Below are 25524 nucleotides of genomic sequence, written 5' to 3'. Positions count from 1 at the left end.
CCCCATACCTGAAGGGATCCCCACTGTCACTGCCGTCGTCACAGAGGCAACAAGTTCACACCCGTCCGTCGAGGTACAAGAATCTGATGGGCGATTTGTTCCCATCTTTAGTGGAACTAAGCCACCTACCCCATCGACGGCGCCAGTAACCACTGACGCCAAGGGGAAAGGTAGGGAGATCGACCCAGGACAACTGGCTGGATCGTCGACTGTGGGGGAGAGTGGAACTTCTCCATCCCATTTCAGGCCAGGCTTCGTGCCCACGCCATTCATTCTGTCGTCGCAACCCATGAACGGGGGTGAAAATACCACGCATTGACGCTACTCAAACGCATAATTTCCCTCGTGACCATGGGAGAAAGAAAGCAGTGCCAATGAAGGCTACTGTGGAGACAATACAGGAGGAAGTCGGTGACACGGAAGTCACCAGTGTTTCGTATGACTATTACACACGGAAAAAACGCCCAATCTACGTTCAGGATCATGTAGATGACATTGGTGGGCAGCCTGCCAAGTGTCAGGGGACGACTCCCGGGTCCCCATGACCCTCCCCTATGGCCCACAGCCTCAGGTCTGGCCAGCCCTATCCAGGGCACAATCCTACTGTGGGTAAGAAGATGAGAAGGAAGCTAACTTCTCATCTTCCCACAGTGGCCACAATATCAGCAAAACTTCCGGGGATACCCGGAAGTCACATGAAGGGATAGGGACTGGGCCCGGAGCATGCGGCGCGCGGAGCGTGCGCATGTGCGGGAAGTGCGGTGGGTGGAAGCGGGTCCGGACGCGGGTCCGGGTCTGGGCTAGTCAGGGTGTGTGCCCTGACACCAAGGTCAGACCAATCTTCGCTGAGCGTAGTCTCAGCGAATCCACTTTCGACATTAACGCCCGTCTGGATACAGACGTGGCATTTGTATACAACGTGGGTCGTGGGGCAAACAGTGAAAACCCCGATAGACTGTCCCATGGCACAGCACTCAGACGGGTGTTGGATAATTACCACCATTTCTCACAACCGCCTGCGGCTCCAGAAGGGAGCAAGAGGCGTGTAGACCAAGTCAGGTCTAACTCAGGAAGAAGGCCCTGCTGTCTGAGTGGGGATGGTGATGACGAGGATGGTGGCGAGGGTGGCTCGTCCTGGCCCAATCCACCATTTCTTGACCCATTTGGCACCGAAGTAAAACGGGAGCCTTCATCCAACTTTCCAAACTGCTCATCTGTACAACCCGGTTTGTTTGACTCAACCATGCATTCATACGCAGCACCTGTGGCACGAGTAGTGCCTGATCCATCTGAGTTCATGACTCAGCTTCTTGAATCTGCATGCCGAAGTGTAGAGGTTTGAATCCTGCAGCCACTGCCTGCAGATGTACACCCAGAACTGCTCAAAAAGATGCAGGGACTAACTCTGACCATCAAATGGTCTGGAGAAAATAACTCAAAGATATTCCACAACTGGCTCCACTCCTGGCTAGCCTATATGTCGTCGTGTGGGTGGAAGGGTGAAGCTTATAATGAGTTTCACGTCCACACTTTGACAACTGCCGTTGAAGGCGAGGCGCAAGACCTCCTAATGCACTATATATGCATTGGAGTGCAGAACGGGGTAACTCCCCCATTCTGGGATCTACTGGAGATCCTTATCTGCACCTTCATCAAGAAGTCTGCAGCAGTAGCATCCACGAAAGCGTTCAAAATGCTTTCATACGATTCCACAAAGGGAATCAAACACTTCTATAATCAGCTGAGGAGATGATCATGCCTCCTGACCAGGCAACGTTCAACGAATGTTTCCTGAACGCCATCCCTGCCGAAATGCGTCAGGAGATGGTTATGTGCCACGAAATTTCTGTGGACTACACAAACGAGTTGTGGACTGCCGTGCTCTGCCTGGACCACGCATACGATTCTATTAAGGCGATCTCTGCATATCATAACGACTCACAGGTGCCAACCACGCCGAAAACGACGAAAAAACATAATACCAATGCTGCAGCAGCACCCAAAAAGGCTGCTGATTCCTTGTCTGCCAAGAAAGTGTACAAAAACACATTTGGGGGAAACATGTCAACTCTGAAGAGCGGACAATGCTCGACCTTCCATGCGAGCTATTCACTGGCTCCAAAAACAGAAAAGTCGACATGGTCTACAGCGACGAAATTGACGCCATCCTTGGATAAGGATGGGAAACTGCATTGTTATAAATGCAGGAAAGTAGGGTATCAACGTGATTGCCTGAATCACGACAAGCCCAAACCGCGCATGTACAACATAGCGGTCAAGTCTGACGAGCGAGACCTACAGGACTCGGAGCCTGTAGAAGAACCGGAAGGTGTTGAAGATCCTGCAGAGGTGCAGGACTATATGGCCGATGATGAGGCGTTTGACGATAAACTCGTGGACGACCCATACAACCCCAACCTCCTCACTGAGGCAGAGGAGGAGTACGTAGAGGTGGACGCCGACATGTTTGTCGGTGCTATGACATTCGTGGATCCCACGGACGAAAACTTCTCCATTAAATTAGCGTCTGCTCAGCAAGCAGACAAACTGCCATCTGATGAGCAGATAGTAGCTGAGCTTGTCGATGACACAGTAAAATCCTACAAAAGGGACGGCATAGTACCGGTCCCAAAATCTTCATCCAACAAACTGTCAACGCAAAGTGTGGCAAGTTCTTCAGTGCCTAACAAGCTTCTGAAGAAAATCTCGTGAGAGGCGGGTAAATACCCTGAAAACCGCAGTGCTGACTTAAGGCGGATGCTCACTGGTGAGGTTAACATCGCCAGGGTAAACACTTTTGTCCTATTTGATAGTGGCGCTGAAACAGATGCTCTATCTCCAGATTTTGTCCAAGCAGTACACATTCCACTGCTCGAGTTGCCAAACCCCTTGGTTCTCCAGATGGGGTCCAAAAACAGTCATTCGTGCATAATGTATGGCACAAATACTCCCGTAACCATTCATGGGGTTATGACTACTCACTATTTTGATGTCATCAACATTGACCGCTACAACGCCATTCTCGGAGCTCCTTGGCTGAATGCCAATGGAGCATCCCTCAATTTCGAAACTCACACCGTCCACATAAAGATGGGCGACATCAAAACATTTGATGTCCTAACAGAATGGGGTAAAACCTCCGTGGGGGCTGCTGCATGTGGTCACCCCAAACTTCCCCGAGCACCGAGATCCGAACTGCCATCTAAACAGATGGCATGACGCAATACAGCGAAGGCTGAAAACCCTTTGCCACGTGTCCTTGCCATGTCCGCTCAAAAAGACGCGGATACCTCCCAGTGGCCCAATCACTGGCCAAACCCAGGGTCGAAGAACCTCAGGCTTCCTGACTGTTCCCATTTAGAAGGGCTGCCAATGACAGACCCTGAATTCATGCCACTCAGGAATTGGTGGCGTGAACGTTTCAAGGACATCATGGCACCAGCCCCTGAGGTCCTACCTCCATTCAGGGAGGTTAACCACCGGATCAACTTGATTGATCGGAATAAAAAATATATAGAAAAAAGGGCTACGTGCCCTCAAGCCCTTGAACTGCAGCTTCGAGAAAAGATTGCTCACTATGAGCAAGCCAAGTGGTGGGAACGAAAGGCAGTCGTGATGGCTGCTCCACTTCTTTGTCTTGCAAAGAAGGATGGTTCTTTACAGACTGTAATCAATGCAAGAAATCGCAATGCGAACTCTATTCTCGACATCACGCCCATGCCTGACATGCATTTCATCATGGATAGTATGGCTCAGGTAACTTATCGATCAAAAATCGATATGATGGACGTGTACAAACAGATTCATATCGAACTAGACTGCATACAATACACGGGGATGAGTACCCCGTACGGTACTTTCATATCGAACGTGCTGCAACAAGGGGACTGTAACGGCCCTTCCACGTTCCAGCGTGTTTTGACTTGGATCCTAAGGGACCAAATCGGTCGAGCCGTCCATGTATGGTTCGACGACTTCTTCACTGGAACTACGACAGTGAAGCAACACAACGAGAAATTCTTGTGGATATATACTCATCTAAAGGACGAGAAGCTCTATGTGAGCCCAAGAAAATTTGAGCCATTCACCCCCATACTCAACATACTGGGGTGTAAAGTGGACTCAAACGGAATCCACGCAGATTCCGACAAACTGGACAAAATAAGAAACTGGTGGACGCCAGAGAACCACACCGAGGTTCTTCAATTCCTAGGTCTCATTGAGTACCTAGCAAAATTCCTGCCCAACGTCAGTGCATACACTGGACCGTTGCAATCCATATGTACCAACCATATGCTGTTCCGCTGGAGCGCCCTACACGAAAAATGTTTCATGCAAATCAAAGTAATTGCATGCAAGATGCCAATTCTAAAGCCCATAATCTGGGATATACCAGATTCAGAAGACTGAGAGAAGTACCGTGTCTGGGTGATCACTGATGCCTGCCCCACTGGCATTGGGGCCGTGCTTGCACAGGGTGAGGAATGGCAAACCTCTAACCCTGCTGCATTTATGTCGAAGAAATTCACCCCGACTCACGGGCATATTTTGCCTATGAGCTGGAAGCTCTAAGCATTCTGGAAGCGCTTACCAAATGGCTCAACGAGCTGACTGGTGGGCGAAAATTCACTGTGGTCACTGACCACAAGGTGCTTACTTACTTCAAAGAGAAGAATCACACTGTGCCACGTCACATTCGTTGGCAAAATTTCTTTCACGGTTTCAATTGTGACATCGTGTATGTACAGGGCCACACAAACAAAGTGGCTGATGCCCTGTCACAATACTATGAATCCTCGTCAGACGAGGATGTCCACTACGACGATTACGTATCTGCAGATATACGGATTGATAAAGAGGGCGACGACCTGCCCTTGGTGCATGCTGAAGAAGCACGAGAATTACTACACCTGCACAGGTTAAAACTGCAGTGCATACGCCTGGGTGCATCTCACTCTATCGGAGATGCTCAGGAGCCACGAGATCTCGAGGCATCCGAGCTTGATCCCCCTGACGATCTGTCAGGGCACGGCCCTTGACCCCACTCACCCTCAGACACCCTCACCCTTTCCCTAACCACCCTCTCTCCACATTTCCCCATTCCCCTTATCCTTCCCCCCACTGGTTCACATAATGACGCGCGCGCGCGAACCCGTGGGAACGTTCTGGGCGAGCGACTCGCCCAGAAATGTACAGCCACAACCGTGGGAACATTCTGGGTGAGCAGCTCGCCCAGAACTTTCCCACGGGTCACACCCGTTATGGAAAGTCGGCAGCAAGCGGGAACTGTATAGTTCCTAGGGTCCTTTTGTGTCGGCCTCACAGGGGGCTGAGAAGCTTACCCTTCTTCTCAGCTCATTCCCTGTGAAGGCAAGTGTACTTACCCGCTTTTCAATGAATAGCAGCTCATTCCCTGTGAAGGCTGAGGCCAGTCCCCTCAGCGACTTCGAGGAGTTAGCACCTGGGGAGAGTACCCCAGCATCCACACCCGGCCTCGCCCTCCGGCCACTCCCAGCTGGGGTCCGGATCCTGACACGATCATCAAGGGAGGAGGGAGCTTTCCCTCGAAGATGTACTGCCGCCATTGGCAGAACTACGTCCTCATGTAGAGGACAAGGCTTTCATTGCAAGTGTGAAAGACGGCTACTCCAAGCACACTGCTTGGAAAGGGATCCTCGCAAAACCTGAGGATTTCCCTAAGTTCTCAATCGTCGATGGCCTAATTTTTCGTCTGAATGATTCAGGCGAACCACAACTTGTCCTCCCTGAATCTATTCATAAAGGGGAGAGGATTACGGGCATCGCAATCGAGCACGCACACCAAATCCTTGGTCACCTCAGTGTCAAGAAGACACTCGAGTACACATGCAAACACTACTGGTGGTCTTCGATGTCAAAAGACATCGAGAAATTCTGCACGTCCTGCAGGACATGCCAGATGACCAAGAAAAGCAAACTCAGATATCCAAGACTGCTTCACCAGCTCCCGGTCCCTGAGAAACTTTGGGAGTCAATCGCCATGGATTTCGTCAGACCATTCCCGACGAGCCTGAGTTATAACTACCTTTGGGTAGTTCTGTGCCATCTAACGTGCCAGGTTCACCTAGTGCCTGTGACGACCCAGGTCAAGACTATTGAGCTGGCGCATCTGTTCCTGCAACATGTCATGCGCTTGCATGGCATGCCAACATCCATCGTGTCAGACCATGACACAAAGTTTACGTCTCAATTTTGGACTGAGTTACACCGACTAATGGGTGTTAAACTCAAGTTAACTACCACGTTCCATCCTCAAGGGGATGGCCAAGCAGAACGAGCAATCCAGACGGTGGTCCAGATCCTTCGGTCATTCGTCCGACCCGATCAGTGAGATTGGGCCGTGCATATACCCATGGTAGAATTCACATTGAACTCAAGTGCAAATAAATCAATGGGATTCGCCCTGTTTGAGTTGGTATATGGATACCTCCCACAGATGACCATGTCTCTGCCATCATCAGAATTGCCAGGGATAAAATCCTTTGCCCAGCGGGCCCTGGACAACATCCAGGCCGCTCACGACACTATTATTAAGAGTCATGTAGAACAGGCTATCCAGGTGAACTGACATCGGTGCCCTGATTCCCCCAAACTGAAGAAAGGGGACTACGCATATCTTTCAACAAGAGATCTGAACCTCCCCAAGGGGAGGGCACATAAGCTGTTGCCAACTTATATTGGCCCCTACGAAATACTGGAGGTATTTGAGGACTCATCAAACTACGTCCTCAGGCTTCCCCCAGTGTTGACGCAAAGAAATATCTTTGCGAAGTTCCACATCTCACAGCTCGCACCTCATGAGCTGAATGATTCTGTGCTGTTCCCTGGGCGTGCTGTAGAAGTATTTTACGACTTTGGCGACGACCCAGAATGGGAATACCAGGTTAAGGAAATCATCAACCATCGGTGGGACGACGATAAATCTTTATGGTTCTGTGTCCGATGGGGACTTGGTGACCTTACTTGGGAACCCTTGGCCAACGTAAACAATCTAATTTCATTGGATGACTACCTAACAGTACAAGGGGTAGAGAACGTCGAGGAACTGAACTGTCAACGACAGGATCAGATGCCGGACAATAGATCCAGTGGACCATCATGACTGCAGTGTGAATGTCGCCTACCGGTCTGATACCAGCAGATATCAATGCCTTATCATGGCCAACTATGGCATTGAAGCCATGAGTTGCCTAAACTGGCAAGTCCGGGAATATCCGAATAATATCGGATAAATGCAACGAAAGTGGGATCAAATCCTGCTTCTTACCATCAAATTTGAAATCGCTCAAATGAACGCGACTGAATCCCCCCTCGCTGATTCTTCCCTCGACCTTTCCCCCATCAAGGAGGCCCTTGTAGACTCCAGTCCAAACTCCCCACCTGTAAGTCCCACCACAGATGCTGCCATGTCGTCGATGGACGACAACTCCACAATCGCTCAGACTGTCACCCCTGAAGCGCCCAGCATGGGCATTTTAACCCCAAAACAGGACCATTTGGTCCTGCCCACTCACGTAAACACAAGTGAGAAATACCCCCACCCGCCGCGTTCCACGCAGACAGGGCTCGATCAACTCGAAATGATTACGGAAGTCATGTGGGCCCATATTGAGAAGAAACTCGAGAAACATAAAGAGACTACGTTTGAAGACAAATGTAGGAATGATGAGCTCGACGAGCTCAGGAATAAGTATGAGATGCTGCAGAACGAGGCCGATGACCTGCATTCTGAAAACAACCGTCTTCATCAACGGATCGAATCCCTCCGAAAGGCCAATGACGAACTCAACGAGGACATCTTTAGAGTCGCCCACACGGCAAGGGGATGCCCTGCGCCTCCCAAACCCACCCCGATTCAATCTTCTGCTCCCTCATCATCACAGCCCACTGTTCCCCAAACCATCATTATCCCCAGGGTTGGCCTGGTGGATCCTGCATCGGCCAAGTCTGCACCGTCGAAAAAAAACACCTCTTCCAAGAGATGGGCCCCCACGTTGAAAGAGGGCTCGCAGCTCTCTATGCCGACACAGCTCGTGGGGGACAACTCTCCCTAAACTCCTACTTTCTCTCTTGACTAGACTTATCTCGATCCTTAAACTCCGTGGTGGGTTCTCCGGGATTCCGCAAGGTCCGGGCCCAACTAATCTACTACCCACTCGTTGTGGGCTAGACAGTTGCCCTTATTCCTACTGTTGGATTCCACACACTCACTCCAACTCTAGCGCGTCCTAGAGAATTTTGGGGGAGGGGAGAACTTCTTTTCAAAAATCCGGTATGTACAGGATTATAAGAAATAATTATTTTTAGAATAATTGATGGGAAATATTGGTACCATATGGCACCTGCATACCTTATTAGGCGAAATAATAAAAAAAGGGTAACAGTAACAATAAAAGAATATCAATCAATATCTGAAATGATGGCAAAATATGAAAATATAAGGAAATAAGCGATTTCTCAGTGGATATATGGAATTAAGAGCCTAAATTGGAAATGTAGCCGGAGATAACTCTCACGCAGCCAATGAGCATTTTTACCAATTTATTAGACGCCGTGGGAACGAGTGAGGCTGGAATTCTGGGTTGCCGCTTGAGATTCCCACGCCCGCACATACTCGTGACCTGCCATGCCTAACATTGAACTCCGTCAATTCTCCACCGATTGGGACGTTCTTGATATCGTCGGAATCGTACGAATTAGCACTATTTTTGGATACCAAATTTGTACCGAGTCATCGCGTGAATGAAAGTTGTTTTCTGATCGTGGAAGTGGGTATCCGAGCCGAGTCTGTGCATGGGTGATTATCCCGCCTACAACGTCCGACGATGACAAGATGGAAGGCGAATGGGTTGTTGACCCTGATGCCCCCTTCGAAGAATTCATCGCGAACCATCCACCCAGCTACCGCTACTACGAGTACTACGACGCCAAACTCACTGAAGTGCATGGCGAACCCCTACCCCCACCGACATATTGTTGATCGGTGGCCATTCCTACCCGCTTCTACGACATCGACCATGTCGATAGAATCGAATTCCCAGATGCGGCTGCGCTCGTCCACAACAAAGAACCTAAGTGGTTCAAGTTGGTTCGAAACTACATACACACCGAAGAAGGTGTGAGGTTCTATGCTACAATGTACCATCTTGCCTGGTCGTTCAAGACAGGCAAGCCCTCGCAAGAGGACATCGACACCTGTATCAACTGGTACAGGGTGGCTACAAACAACTGCGCCTCACGAATGTGTATGTCGCGCGACGACATTGAGATGGAGGTGAAAAGACTTCCCAACCAGTACCCCCTGGCTTGTATTGCACAGATGTACATCCTTGCGTGTCAATGGATAAAACCAATGACTGACGACACTCGTGAGCGTCGTAAAATTCAATGTCAGGAACGAGCACTTATGTACTTGAACCCTCCCCCAACATCGTACTCAAACCCACCTGTGAACACCCCACCTCCGCCACAATACCCCCCTCCGATGTATGCACACTCGTTGGTGTACGAATCCGCCCATGCACCACCAGTGTGTGGGCATGCTCCCTCCTCTTCTCATGGATGCGGCCATCCCATGCACTATGCCCATTACTCACACCATCGTCAAGACGAGGATTCGTCCATGAACGACACTGACGTCGAGACTCATCACTACGACAACTATCTCAGCGACGATGTCGCTGTCGACGCAGCTAGGTCCACAACAACTCATAGGACTATGTCGAATCACCCATCCAGCTCTGGCCTGTCCGGGTCTGCGCCACGTAAATGGATAAGGAACTGACCCCCTCATATCTGTTAGAGAGATGAGGCGCGGATTCAGACGACTCCGGAGTGGAATCGGAGACTTAGCATGGAAGGACCTTGGCCTCAGCAACTCAAGCGGAGTGCTGTGCCATTGCTGTTTGTCCATTTGGTCCTTAATTTCACAGTAGGCAAGCAGGAAGTCTCTAGGGGGCATTTCAGGTCGATTCCGGACTGAGCCCAAAACGAGTATGTACAAGCGCCGATATATATAATGGAGGGGGCAAAAGCACAAGGAAACCAAGGGGATCTGAATCGGAATGAAGACATCCGAATGGGAACAAAGGGAAGACAGAAGCGGAGCGGTACCGAAGGTCATAAGGCAGAACCTGTGATACGTCCGAAAGGAGGTAGGGAGGGCGAGGCCCAGAGGGGCAGGAGGATGAGGAGAAGTGGGGATGATGACTAACTGGCTAGAATGGGAAGAAGCAGCAGTCCAAATAGGGATGAGGGGAAAACGCGAGAGTTACATTACAAGCGGCGAAAGTGCCGAAGATGATCCGTGAAGCTCGGAGGTTGCGGAGCTTACGGAGGCAGGGTTGAAAGTCCGAGGGATATTGGCAATGGTGTTTACGTAGTATGAGGTCACCAATGCAATGGACTAAGACCGAGGTGGAGTCAAAGTCCGAGGTAGGGACTATGATGGAGGCTCGGAGCAAGGTACGAGCGGTGCCCGAGTACGGAGTACGGGACAGTGGTGGAAGGTTGTAACTTGGCGGGAGGTCGGCAGAAGAGTACCAGAGGGAAGAGAGAGGAGAAAGGGAAGAGGGAAGGAGTGGCAGAAAGGAGAGTTGTCAGGCCCGAAGGTGAGTATTGGGGCAGATGGGAGAAACGTAGGAGGATGACGGAAGGGTGGAGGTGTTGTGAGGGAGGAGCAGAGGAGTAGGAGGAGGAGTAGTAGGAGGGTGGCGAGAAGGGTGGTGTTCGGTCCAAGGTGAGTATCGGAGCGGACGGAGATAGGGGAGGAGAGGGAAGGAGGAGTGGAGGTGGCATGGGAGGTAAAAGGAGGTGTGTTGCCAGGACCGAAGGTGAGTATCGGAACGGGCAGCGGTAGGGTAGGACTCCGGAGGTGAGGAAGGAGGAGGTCCGGAAGTCGGGTCAGGGTTGGGTATGCACGGTCGTCAACGACAATGCCATCGTTGATTACTCACTTTCATCAATGACAAGGCCATCGTTGATTAATAACTTCTTACCTTCGTCAATGTCACGGGCCCGCAAAGTTCCCGCCCCTCTACCACTTTCTGCACCCCCACCCTTGCGCTGTTACTCGCGCCCGTTAATCTCGCCATTGCCCATCACCTAGCGGCGCCGATAGTGGTTCCTGTTCTACGGCCCCGTAGCAGCGCCTCCTTCGTTCTCCCACCACCACTTGGGTTCCTCAGCCATTCGGCCGATACCGTTTTACTGTATTCATTCGCTTAACTAACTAGCGGTTGTTATGGTCGCCGTGATCTGCTCCTTATTGACATTCCTTTATTGACAATTGATTATTCCTCTATTGATATTTGATTTATACGTATATTGACATTCTGATCCGCGCGCCTATATTGTCGGCCTATCCATTCTGCCTCCCAACTTCGCCGTCCTCTGTTCCATTCTTTTCTTCTGTTCCATTACCCTGGTCCGCATCGCCCTTTTAGTTCTGTCGTACTTATCGTCCCGCTCCCGTCCCGCGCCGGACTGACCGGTCCCTTCTCTGTTCTCCTTTCTTATTTATACTTGTAGTTTACTGTCGATGTACCTGAGTTCGAATATCGACTAGAATTCCCCCCCCAAGTACTAGCATCCTAAGTTCGCCTCTCAACTACATCCTCGCTTGAGTCAATGTCAATGACATTGTCGTTGACGAAAGAGGAAGGGTACAGAATAGACAATCAATGACAGCATTGTTGTTGACTGTCAGAAACTATGTTCGAGGTGATCGCGGGAAGCGGAGCGGAGTGCGGCGGCGTGAGTGGTCACTTAGCTAATGAACTACTCCGTTGCAAGGCGTCGTGGGGTTGGGACTTCGGCTTCAACGACTTGGCCAGAGCGTTGCGCCACGCGTTCTAGGCTGTCCCATATTTCACGTTAGCGGGGAAGACCTTGCGGCGATTATTCATTTTCTTCGTCGATGACAACTCTGCCATCGATGACCTGCACTGTCAACATCGTCATGGTGGACGATGGTATTGAATAAACTCACAACGACGAGAAAGTCGTTTCATTGTCAACAACTCTGTTGTCGAGATCTGGGTGCATATGTTCCAGGAGAAACTCTAAGTGGGCTATGCCTACAAACTACTATTATAGCCTCCTGCAATGAGTGTGCCCCCGTTTGCATACATCTTTTGTATGTAGAACGTTAAAATTTTATTTCTTTAAAAATGCTTGCTTTCCTCTTGTGTATATATGCTTGTACCCTGTCTGCGATTTAATATCGCAAGGGAGGAGGATGTGAGGCCCCAGCCCATGTCTATATTCCGCCCACAACATCAGTTGATGTTGTGTTGTCTAATAATTATGTCGCGATGCTAATATAGCATCACGGAAGCTTCTCTATTTATTTGTGCCGAGAATGCATTAGATTGTATATAAACCCTCGGGGTAGCTGTAAAAGGCGGATCAGCCTTTACTTCTACCCCGTTAATATACAGCAAATCATAGCGTATACTTAGACAGACAACTGAGGCCTGAGGTGAACAGGGGAACGGAACGTTACTGTCCCCAAAATAGTAAGATACCTTTCAATGAGGCTGAAGTGCTGAGAGAAAATGGGAACCAGAACGTTCCACCTCGATCTCTGACCCCATTGCTGGAATGTTGGGAGTCTTCAAAGGCCGCCACACTCAAGGCTGATGTCAGAGACCAGATTCGAGACGAAGGAATGTCTCCGTAGCGGAGGGCTTCGGCCTCAGCGACTTCTGCCAAGAGCGCTGTGCCTAGTGACACGTCCATGCCCTAACTTACTGACTGGCAATTAGAACCTAGGGGGGGTAACTCTAGTTGATTTTACTACTGGGGTGTAACCTATGTACAAACGGGATATATATATATGGTTACAGCAAAGGCAGGTCCGCAATTGGCGGAGCCGGACGGAGCGGAGCTAACGGGTTTAATCATTAGCTGACTGAATATTACCGACGAGTCGGGTCGCGGGGTTAGCGGAGAGGCAGGCGTTAACCCAGAAATGGGAAGGAGGGATAAGCCCGAAGGTAGGCTCTGCAGGGCAGGCGATTGTATTGCCCAGCGGAGGCAGGGGTGCGCTAGTGGACGTTGGAGCTGTCCGGAAGTCTTCGGGGCTCCGTACTTAGTGAAGGAGGAGCGGGGTTAGACCGGAGGGAACGGAGGGAACGGAAGTCGATGGCCAGGAATGGATATGACAGCTGAGACCCTCATGAAATTGCGATTGCCTAACAAATTGAGGGAAGTAATATACAAAGTCGAGTCCAAGTCGGGCGGCAAGCATGAGTTGGACAGTCACATCTTTTCCTTCCAGTTTGCTCCCTGGCAACACCCCTTCACCATAATATCTCGATATACCTACATACTCCGGATCATTTCCCTCCTTACAGCCTTCATCAATTACACCCGGATCCATGAACACCTGATGGAAGTAGAAGTCCAAGAGGGACGTAAGATATCCCGGTTGGAACCCCCAAAAGGAATTTTTCTCGAAGAAAGTTCGACTGATGATCGATTGACAGCAAGTTCACCCGAGTTCGCTGTATACCTAGCTTGTCAGCTGCCATGTCGCATAATCAAGAATGGATTGTTCAAAGAACTGGACCTGAGCGAACATGCCGAGGCTGCTCGTAGTTATCGACTCCTGTTGGCTCAATGGACTGAAGTTCCTTGGTTCCTCGACTGGCCCAGATGGGAAGATGCGCCTGGACCATTGCCTGGTGCTGAAGACAGGGAGGCCTATGAATTCCGACTCGTGTGGCCTGGCCCCCCCCATCCAACAAGGACCCGTCCACCCTCAAGTTGGTGGAGAAACATCGTCTAAGCCGGACATTCTACTACCCGGATACTGGACACTTCATGACTCGCACTGAAGCTCAAGAGGTGGTCATGGATGACGCTGAGCGACAACTGGCACAGCCAGATTCACCGACTCCCTTCGACGAGGGCTCAGACGAGCTGACATCAGGAACGTTGGGTTTAAACCTAGGAGATGTTTCCATACCGCCTCCATCTCCCAACTGGCCAGGTGCAGGGAGTTCAGTCTTCCTACCCCCTCTGAATGTGGTGGTGCCGCAGCCAAGCGTTCATCCTACCAACACCCCATCCACCCTTTCTGCTGACAACTCTTCCACCTCATCCTCTCCCTCAGGTTCATCGAACCAAAACCGCTGGAGGAAATTGCCTCGAGAAGAGAGAAGGTCCCATCCGTATCCCAGCCGAAGAGAGGGATCAGTCTCGGGGAATTTGGGACAGGCTCGTTGGCAAATGGGGAACGAAACCCATCGAACTTGGATGGACTCATATCGCCCCAAACCTAGTCGATCCGACTACGACAGGGATGTGGATAGAAGGTGGTCTTCTTGACTGACATCTTGGGATTCGATTGCTCAAAGGGACAGCTGCCCTAACCCAAGAGACTCGAATCCCGATCCTTCCCCATCTAGTATGGTACCATATAGCGCCGGAGGGCCACAGTCAATTCCGCAGATGCCAACTTTTGCGATGCTGGTCAATCCTATGTGGGTGGTGGATAGCAACACCAACACCGCCATGCCCACATTCGTTGGCAACCTGGCAGCTCCTCCAATGACTGTCCATCCTCCTTGTATGAGCCGGCCCTACCCCCTGCCTGTGCAGTACCCGGGATCGGACCCACATCCATCCTCCTCCTCTGGTGGAGCTCAGTACGACTCCCTCCCTCCAGATTCCTATCACGAGTGTTCAAGAAGCTGGTCGCCCTGGAGAGATGACCCACAGAGATACGCCCCTCAGGGACCGCGTCATGGTCGTTAGGAGACTGGGGGGCGATGTTACGGATACGGAGTCTCCAATGACCATATCCATCGCATAGTCAAAGACTTCTCTCTATCGCTCCCCCTCTCTCTCCCTTTTGCCCTCCATCCCGATACCCTACCCTCCTTACTCGTTCTACCCCTTCCCCCCCCCCTCGTGCAAAGCTTTCCCCATTGGGGTTTTGGTGCTGGCTGAGGTTACTTGTGTTTCGTGGGATTTCCCACAACCCTTCCATTTGTAGATAGTCACACATCTTGTACGGAAACCGCCAAAGGCGGTTCCTGCTAACTACTACTACTCTCTACATCTGTCTTGTGTGTCGTCCCCTGTAACAACCCTTTCTTGTGACTCAACTGAACCTGTGTGACTGTACAACTCGCAACATGTCTTATAAGTCTGGTTATGTCGAGTCCTCTAGCGGTCCTCACTGTGAGAACTCAAGGTCGCAAGTCGAAGACTCTCGACATGCATATCATCCTGTGGAACCTGTACCCTATGGGACTTCATCACTCAGCTCTCCCCCCAGTGCTCAATGGACGACATCATATCACAATCTTGGAGATCATGAATACTCTGCAGCCCACATTCCCGTGATGCTGGTATGCTCACTATGTCATATCCATACAATCCCGACCTCCGCTCCGGGCTCCCGGAACTCCGAACCTGACTTCTGGAGTCCTACTTCCCTTCCATCACCTCCTCCTTGCCGACTCCCAAGAGGTTATCCCACCTCCAGCTCTGACACCACCTTCGGTCCGACTCTGGGACATTCCGGGTCCGACCCCAACCTTGACACCTTCCAGACGAGTACGCAAAACCTATGCTCCTGACTCCGGACCTCCGCTCCGGAATCCCGTTCGCATCTCCGTCTCCGGAACCTCCGGTCTTAGCTCCGACCTCGGACTGTTTAACTTCCGAGTTCGGACTTTCCGGACTTACCTCGGACCTTGCAACTATTGCATTGTCCTATTCAATTCCGCTATTCTCCCTCATTCCTATTTGGGCTGCTGCTTCCTTTCTATTCAGTCAGCTAGCCATTCCCCACTCCCAACCTCCTTCCTTCCTCCTTGGGCCTTGGCCCTTCACTCCTCCTTTGGGAAACATCATTGAGTCAAACCCTTGACCCTCGGTGTTGTTCCTCTTTCCAGCTCCCTTTGTCTCCTTTCAGAGTACCCTCGCTCCTTTTGATTCCGGACCCCTCCTTATATACAATGTACATAGTAACTTGTAACCTCAGTCCGAAATCGACATGAATTCCCCCAAGAGACTTTCCCTCTGCTAGATCCGAAATTAGGGACCCCCAGGACAACCAGCAATGGCACAGCGCTCCGCCTGAGTCACTGAGGCCGAGGTCCTTCCACGCTAAGTCTCCGATTCCATTCCGGAGTCATCCGAGTCCGCCCATTCTAACACGCTATGCAAGCACCAAGTAGCCATCCATCCATCATCTGTTCCCTCCCTCATCAGTCATCATATTCCCTCACCAATGGTACGTTCCCTTTGGGAACGCCAAGTCACTGAAGGCCCCACTAGTCAATCCTCATTGCACACTCATGATATCAACCTGCTACCGGTACGTTCGCACTGTGAATGCCAAGTAACCAATGGCAGTTATACAAAGTTCTCACCCACCTCACGAGTCGTGACCATGCACACAGTACGCTCCATTGAGGAGCGCCAAGTACCCATGGCTGACCCATCCATCCTGACGTCTCCAACCACCTACCATCAATTCCTTAACAGCTCACTACATCACCAACCATGATTGATGGGAATTCGATTGTCCACTCCCATGCAAGACTGGGATCACTCATTGATTACATATCCCATTATGGTACAGACTGTCATATCCATGCATACCTGATCCCAACCCGACTCCCGGACCTCCTCCTTCACCACCTCCGGAGTCCTACCCTACCGCTGTCCATTCCGATATTCACCTTCGGTCCTGGTGCCACACCTCCTCTCACCTCCCATGCCACCTCCACTCCTCCATTCCTTCTCCTATCCTATCTCCATCCGCTCCGATACCCACCTCGGACCAAACACCACCCCTCTCACCACCCTCCTACTACTCCTCTCCTCTTCCTCCTCAGGACACCTCCACCCTTCTGTCACTCTCCTACCCTTCTCCTGTCCGCTCCGATACTCACCTTCAGACCTGACACCTTTCCTCTCCTCCACTCCTCTCCCCTTTCCTCTTTCCTCTCTCTTCCCTCTGGCCCTCTTCTGCTGCCCTTCGTTACGACCCTCCGCCACTGTCCCATACCTCATACTCGGACACCGCTCATACCTTCGCTCTGAGACTCCATCATAGCTCCTACCTCGGACTTTGACTCCACCTTGGCTTTAGTCCATTGCATTGGTGACCTCATACTACGTAAACACCATTGCCAATATTCCTCGGACTTTCAACCCCACCTCTGTAACCTCTGCAACCTCTGCAACCTCCAAGCTCCACGGATCATCTTCGGCACTTTCGCCGCTTGTAATGTATCTCTCACATTTTCCCCTCATCCCTATTTGGACTGCTGCTTCTTTCCATTATAGCCAGTTAGTCATCATCCCCGCTTCCCCTCATCCTCCTGCCCCTCTGGGCTTTGCCCTCCTTACCTCCTTTTGGACATACCACAGGTTCTGCCCTATGACCTTCAGTACCGCTCTGCTTCTGTCATCCCTTTGTTCCCGTTCGGACGCCTTTGTTCCAATTTGGACCCCCTTTGTTTCCCTGTGCTTTTGCCTTCTCCATTATATATATCGGTGCTTGTACATAATCGTTTTAGTCCTTAGTCTAAAATCGACCAGAAATGCCCCCTAGAGACTTCCTGCTTGCCTCCAATGAAATTAAGGACCAAATGGACAAACAGCAATGGCACAGCGCTCCACTTGAGTCGCTGAGGCCAAGGTCCCTCCTTGCTAAGCCCCCGGTCCCCCTCCGGAATCATCCGCCCTCGCCCAGTTCTAACACAGACTAGATACAACGTTCGTCATCCCTCTATAAGAATGGATCGAGGAAAGGGGAGTTCTCCCCATCCCTGTAACACTATCCCTCCTTTCTGTTTCTGGGTTATTGCCTGCCATTCCGCTAACCCCATAACCTGACTTGTTGGTAATATTCAATCGGCTAATGTTTAACTCCGTTAGCTCTGCTCCGCTCAGCCCCACCATTCATGGGCCTGCCCTCGCTGTAACTATATATACTTAACTTGTACATAGGTTACACCTGTCAGAGACCAGGTCGAGACAAAGGAATGTCTCCGTGGTGGAGGGCTTCGGCCTCAGCGACTTGTGCCAGGAGTGCTGTGCCAAGTAACACGTCCGTGCCCTAACTTACTAAACTGGCAACCAGAACTGAAAGGGGGTAAACTCTAGTCGATTTTATTACTGAGGCGTAACCTATGTACAAGTTGAGTATATATATAGTTACAATGAGGGCAGGTCCGCAAATGGCAGAGCCGAGCGGAGTGGAGCTAACGGGGTTAGACATTAGCCGATTGAATATTACCGACAAGTCAGGTTATGGGGTTAACAGAAAGGTAGGCGATAACCCAGAAATGGAAAGGAGGGATAGGCCTGAAGGTGGGCTTTGCAGGGCAAGCGAGTGTATTGCCCAGCAGAGGTGGGGGTGTGCTAGTGGACGTCGGAGCTGTCCGGAAGCCTTCGGGGCTCCGTACTTAGGGAGGTGTAGGTAATAAATTGAAAGGAGGGGGTGGTGACCATCGAGGGGTACTGAGGGGGTTGCGGAATACAGGAGCTCCGAGGTTAGTGAAGAAGGAGCGGAGGTAGACCGGAGGGATCGGAGGGACTGGAAGTCGATGGCCGGGGATGGATATGACAACACCTCAGTGATAAAATCGACTAGAGTTGATCCCCCTTTAGTTCTCGTTGCCAGTAAGTAAATTAGGGCACGGACATGTAAATTGGCACAGCGCTCCTGGCTTGAGTCGCTAAGGCCGAAGCCCTCCACCATGGAGACAAATCCTTCGTCTCGATCCAGTCTCTGACAGTATTTTATCACTCCCTGACTAGTACACATCTTGTATGGCACCCAAAGCCCCTCGCACTCGTTCACAACTATGCACATTAGTCCCCAACTCTGCCTCACCGTCCCCTGAACCCTTGCAGCCTGGTCCTAGTCATCTGGCGAGAAACCCACTTGAGTTTCGCAGCTTCTCTAATCTAGAAACCCCTCTCCTGTCGACTCCAATCATGCGTCCCATTAGAAATCAATCACCAGTTGCAGATCCCGACTTCGGAGACATCATGGAACTGCCCATAGATCCAGTTCACTTCTTTGGACTCGGTTCCGAGGTCCCCAATTTCATCGACCCTCCTCCTGCTGATCCTCCCATCCCTACTGTCCCAACCGCCAACAATGCCAAACCCATCCCCAACATTGTAACAGGTCTATCCAACTAGACTCACAACAGGAAAGAGGGGGGGGATAAGGATCTCACTACAAGTCAAGTCTGAAGTGGGGTATATTGGCCCACTCGAGTCTGGTGCTGATAACTCTCTAGCTACTGTACAGCGGGTCACGGAAGAGTCCGATAGATAAATAAGGAAAGAGTATCACATGACAATAAGAAAACAGAAACATCGGGCTCTAGACACCGGAAATGAAATCAGAAAAATTAGGAAATATAGGAAATATGTGTAAGGAGTGTGTGTGGATATGGGCTACATTTGATGGATGTGAGGTGCTTGCTGAGGGTAGTACCATCGTGGGATTTGGCTCGTTTAGGGTGCACCAGCAAATCCCCGTTACATACAGGCCTAGCTCTCAATCGTGGTCCCCCAAATGAAACCAGCGGCATCATCCCCAATCCACAAATCCTGAGGGTTTGGAAAGACTAAATTATGAATGTTGCATAAATAAATAACTTGATGTGATGCGTGATTGGGACTGCCAGATTGCGTCAACCCAGCAACATCAGGGAGGCTTCTTCCTCCACACCCTAGGCTTGTATTCGCTAATGCAAGGCATGTATCCATGCTCAAGGCAATGCTCAGCCTCGTCTCCATTTTGCAACACAACGCAAATTGTCCTCGGGAGCGATGTCTTTGACTTCTTAATGAATCCCTGATAGCCATACACCTGAGCGGTCTGACTATGGTGCTGACTAGCAGAACCTTCTGGACACTTGGCTCGCAAAAAATCGACTGAGGAACATGTCACACGTTCAGTACGCCAACCCCATGAGACCGCGCTGGGGTAAGGGTCGCGGGATTTCGACTCAATGAGCACATTCTTCTGGCATCTCCAGCTGTCTAGACTATCATCCTGTGCACATGGAGCTCTTCTCTGACATCTGGGATTACTCTCTCTGCCGAGAACATCTGGCTGAGCAATGGGTTCTCGAACATCAAACTTGTTACGAGTCTTCGACCCTGAACATGGCTTTGACATCGCACAGCTCACATGTGGACTTTGGCATTGGACAGGAGGCCTAAGCTCTTTATGCATGGCCTCTCAGCTCAATGATGTCTCCAGGTGACTGGGTACTCGGCTTCTGCACTCACTCATGGTGCCGGCAGTTGGCTCCATTTCGCCTTTGAATCCCGACATGAGACTCAGACCCTCAGGGATACCTTGGCACTCTAGACTTTCTATGATCCCTTCTGTCGTCATTGTGGCTTCACTCTGGTGATCAAGAAGTCCTGGAACATGGGAGATCGCGTTCATCTCAACCTCGAGCCAATCGGCATCAATCTTTATCATTCTGCCATCAACTTGCATGCATCTCTGTGCCACCGTGGCCATTACATCTGGGAGAACTACAGGTCGAACGAGAGGTTTAGGCACAATGGTACGCCTCATTTTCACTCCCATCGCTGACTTGTATGGGCCATTGCTGATTTCACTTACTTCGGCCCAAGACTCCGTATTCGACATGCAATTGATCCCGTGCTTGGGCCCAGACTCGCAATCCAAGGCTGGTACTTGAATGGTCCCATCAGCTCCCTCAAGCGCGAAGGTGTCACCATGGGACTCAACACCTTGCGAACGTTCGGCCTCTGGAGTCTCCTCAGACTCTTATTCTCGGGCTAGGCCATCGCCCTCATTCGCGTTTGAGACCTTGTCAGGGTCTTTCTCAGGTCGGCATTCATAGCCATCGCCAGGGAAACATGGGGCTTTCGCGTGCTTGGGTGCTCCAATACCAGGACTAACATTAATGGCAATCTCGAAGGTAGGCCTTTTCACTGCATCGATTCCGCCATGTATGATAGCGTGTTTGCCAATCAAATTGTAAGAAACCACCTCTGCCTAATGTGGGCATTTAGTGTAATGGTAACACACTCTTGGTACCTATGCAGGGTTCTGCGATTTGACTCCCAGAATGTCCATATTTTAGCATTTAGGTTCCCAAGACCATGTGTACAAATTCCAACACAAATCACAATCCCGTTCTTCATGATTCAACTCACGCATAAGAATGACTTCAGGGGGATCAATCAACCCAATGCCCTTGGGTACTGCATCAAAGCCGATGTCGGATTCGCATCCAGAATCCCGTGTGTAGTCATCCACTGAGTCGGAATTTCTGAACACACTGCTGAAGCTGAGAGGCCGTAACTCTTTATCCTTGAGCTCAGCCCCATCTTGTGCGTCACGAAAACCGGCAGACGCTCCTATCAGCTCTTGAGTGCTCCTGAGCGATTAGAGCTATTAGAGCCCGGGAGAAAGGTACCCCCCTCTGGAGTGCTCCCGAGCATTGGTTTGCTCCCAAAGTGCTCTGGAGTGCTCCGGAGTGCTCTGGAGTACATATTATACTGGATCTCACCCACTCAGTTTATGCATTAAACATTCACGTTGCAGAAAGAAGAAATTGTAAATTCTTTAACTACATACAGGAAATGTAACTAATTGTCATATCTAAGTATCCAATGAACCACCTTCCTCCACCTCACACACTTCTGGCGGCTCCGCGTTGGTACCTACAATGAACTTCCTGTCAGATGATAAATATTGAATTACTGGAAAAACTCACAAGGCCGAGCAATGAGACGTTGGACCACTCCTTGCAGAATGGTAACAGTACTGAGTTATAGCTAAGCACAACCTATGAGACTGGGATCTCACAAGAATTTGAGCACTTGATGATTCAAGGAGCCAACGTGACAAACAGACCAGGAGAACAATGTGGAGAGCACAGAGTAACTTAAGTGCCAGGCTTTCACATACAACCCAGACATGACTAAAATCTGACGCCACAACCCAGAGGACACTGTCACCCCAACCATACCAACTACAACAGTACATGAGGGGACTTTCACAGCGTGGAGTGTCATCGGGTCAATCTGACCCTGTATTGATGAATCGTCCACTCAGATGGAACACACAGGAAAGCCGCACTGCCATGTACAAACATGGCTATGAGATCCAGTCAACACATAAGGTGAGCTCAATAGAGGTGGAGGGATCTATCCCTGCTGTGAAATCCGAGTTTTGAGTTCTATGTTCAAGAGACAACGCCTGTGTGCAGAGTGATGATGTGGTTGCAAAAGCCAGCCATGGCAGAGGAAGTGCAGTGCACCAAGTGTGCTATAGTTTTCCCAGACGCAGCCATGTGGCATAGAGACTAATGGTGGTGGTGTTATGGGAACATTTGAGGTTGGGAACGGCAGGATGGGGTAAAGTGCTGTGGCCCAACTGAAAATTTTCCTGACACGTGATTATACATTTGTATCCGAGCTCATTGTAGCGGAGTTGGCCGAATCTATTTGTCTATTTGTCCATTGTAGCCGACAGTGGGTTTGCAGTCCACATTGTAAGAACTAGCAATGTTCCAAATGCCTCTTGGCTGGTGCTTGACAGCCGACTTTCAACTTGGGAAAGGGAGCCATGAAAGTCTTCAATGATACACCAGTGGCGAAATTAACGCCCCCGGACACCAGCAGTCAAAAATGAGGTGAAGAACTAGCATTAAACACTACAAATGCCTCTAGTGATTGACAGCCAAGTCTCAAAGTGTTTGAAGACCACAATACACCAGCGACGCACTTAATGCCTCCGGACATTAGCAGTCAAAGATGAGATAGGTAAGGTTGGATGTCACATGATGTGAAAAATCGCGTCCGGAATTACTTGGGATCACTCAGGAGCTGTGGGAGCTTTTGAGAGCTTGGGAGTATGCAACCAATCTCCAGAGCACTCCTGAGTGCTCTAGAGCCATACCGGTTTTCGTGACGTGCTAGGCTAGGCTCGCCTCTGAACTGGACCTCACACTCTGCGTCTTGCGCAGCTTCAAAGAGAACCACAAGGTCATCCTGGACGACGTAGATGCCCTCTACCGTCTTGAGCATGGAAACCTCACAGCGGAACTCAGTACACAACATAGAACAATAATGATTGAGCTCTTCATTGAGGCCGGGAGGCCTTAGCTCTTTATCTTTATGCTCATTGTCCTCTTGCGCTGAGTCTAGGGCCCGTGTTATTTCCGACTTCCTGCTGGGTTCAGACTCGCGTTTGACTTCGAACAGGGCAATCTCATCATCACAAATGATGTAGGTGCCTTCCAGCATTTAAAGCGTGAGGATGCCACGCTCGACATCTCGTATACTTTCAGCCTCTGGAGTCACCTTAGACTCGTATCTGCGGGTTAGGCCATCGCCCGAATACTTGATCGTGTTGGCACTCTTATCAGGATCCTTTGTGGGCAGATCTCCATAACCGTCTTCGAACTCGGGGGTGATAGGAAGCGGCTCAGGCACTTCACGATTGGGATTGGATTTGTATCCTACAACCTTATCTGGATCCTTCTTGGGCGGATCCTTGTACCCTTCACCGGACTCATGCATCGAAAACAGTATCTTAACTCACTTAGCCACTTCGCTGTTGTCAAACTCATGCTTGGGGAACCAACAGGGAATGCCACTTGATTCCTGAAACCTCGTCTGAGTCGCCTCCGGACTGGTGTCTTCACATCTGCCTTCGCTGGGCTCAACAGGGGACTTGGCACTGCTGCTGCGCTCTTTGGTCTCGGTCACACCTTCTAATTTGGAGATTTGTACAGGCTGTGAATCGATCAGGTCAAACTCGCAGTAGTATCCGATTGCCTCCGTTGACTGAGGCTCCTCGACTTCATCTCGGCAAACAAGGTCGATTGCTGCATGTTCCGAGGTCTGGCATGCTGCGAAAATGTCAGATTTCGAGACACATTCGGGGTCGCTAGGCCTTAGCTCTCGATCATTGTGCTCTGGCGCGGTGTGTAAGAAATCCAGCGGTTGAGGTGCCTTGGGTGTCGTTGGATCGCCTGTCTGGGGTGGGTCCATGGTCTCAATATCGTCGAAGCGCGAGTCCACATCTGAAGTGTCAGGGGAAGTTTCACGGGAGTTCTCTTCGTCGAACCATGCGAACGAGTCGAAGACATTGAAAGCCGTTTTGCAAGGGACCTCATCATCAAGATACGACTGGAGATTGAAGACGTCATAAATCGATCCACACGGGTCTTCATCCTGGATACTCAAGTCCGAGTCTGCGACATTGGCAAACATCATCTTGTGAGCCTTCCCATCGTTGCCTGCTGGCATTAGACTGTCTACTCTGATCTTGATATTCTGTGGCAGATCCGTGCCTTTAGACTTTGCAATGTACGACTCCCAGTCTGAATTGTAGTCGCAATCCGGTCCGCAAGGAGTATCATCACCGAAATATGAGTCCAGATCGAAGGTCTCATAGACCGTCTCATGGGAATTCTCGTTGTTGCAGTGTGAATCCAAATCGGGGCTGCGGGCATCAGGGATTATTTCATGGACAGCCAGATTGGGTTCGTAGTACGCAATTGCTTTGACTGACTGAGTCTTTCCGGCTTCGTCTGAACACACTGAGTAGATCACAGCCGGTTCTGAGGTCTGGCAGACTTGGTCTTCAAGCACGTCGGGTTCTGAGACAGGTTCGAGTCTCCTGGGCCTTAGCTCTAGGCTTGCGTCATCAAACTCCGGCTCGAGCACGTAATCTTCGGACACAGCAATTGACTTGGTTTCGTAGGCGCTCCACACTTCGCAGGCTTCAGACTCATGCTGGTCCATCTGATCTAGCGTCGAGCTGGCAGCACTTGTTTCTGCATCAAACTCGGGCACAAAATCGCTCTGAACCGTGGGCCACATTGAAAGCGCTGGTAAATCAACATTTACACTGGTCTGCGCATCGGACATTGATGAATAGGAACTGGCTCTTTTGTGATCATGGGCATCTTGTAGCAGGGCCCTTGCTGCTGCGACAACCTTGTGCATGCTGGGGGGCTGAGTCAAATCGAGCCACAAACTTTGAACTTGCAGATCGAACTTGAGCTTGTGCCTAAACTTCGACGGAAATCCATGGAAAAACAAATCATCGCACTCAACAACGGCGAGGGCACCCTGTGCCTCTAAGGACTTGGAAATGGCTTTGAACTTGCACAAATATCGGTCAAGGTGATCAAAGGTCTTCATCTTGCGACCTTTTTCTACGAACTTGCAGAGATCCTTGAGGCAAAATAAGGGTTCTTCATCAACGCCATAAAAGTCCAGCAGGTCTTTCTTGAGCGACACCCAATCTGGGTTCTCGAATCCGTCCAGTGTGGAAACAAACCTCGCTTCCTTGTCAGTGCAGTAAGCGGTCAAAAAGGTGCATTTCTGGGCTTCCATGAAAAGTGCTGCATCAGCCAGTGACTCGTATTTGCTAAGGAACTCGACAATCCGTCTGCCTCGGAATTGGGGCGCGTCTGGGCTATGGGGCAT

General features: G+C 50.5%; 1 protein-coding gene across 1 annotated transcript; it reads right to left on the bottom strand.

Moving 5' to 3' along the window:
- Positions 1–22887: 22887 nt before the first annotated feature.
- Positions 22888–24336, bottom strand: EI90DRAFT_3292019 (uncharacterized protein; the record flags this gene model as incomplete). The annotated part of the gene is made up of 3 exons (XM_039067311.1): positions 22888–23318; positions 23367–23585; positions 23670–24336. 3 exons carry the CDS (start codon positions 24334–24336, stop codon positions 22888–22890), a joined length of 1317 nt encoding a protein of 438 aa, XP_038911728.1.
- Between the last annotated feature and the right edge of the window lie 1188 nt (positions 24337–25524).

Source organism: Cantharellus anzutake (assembly GCF_015039405.1).
Source record: "Cantharellus anzutake strain C23 chromosome Unknown EI90scaffold_59, whole genome shotgun sequence".
Classification (NCBI taxonomy): Eukaryota; Fungi; Basidiomycota; class Agaricomycetes; order Cantharellales; family Hydnaceae; genus Cantharellus; species Cantharellus anzutake.
Note: the sequence above shows the minus strand (reverse complement) of the source record. Positions and strands in the feature narration are given on the sequence as shown.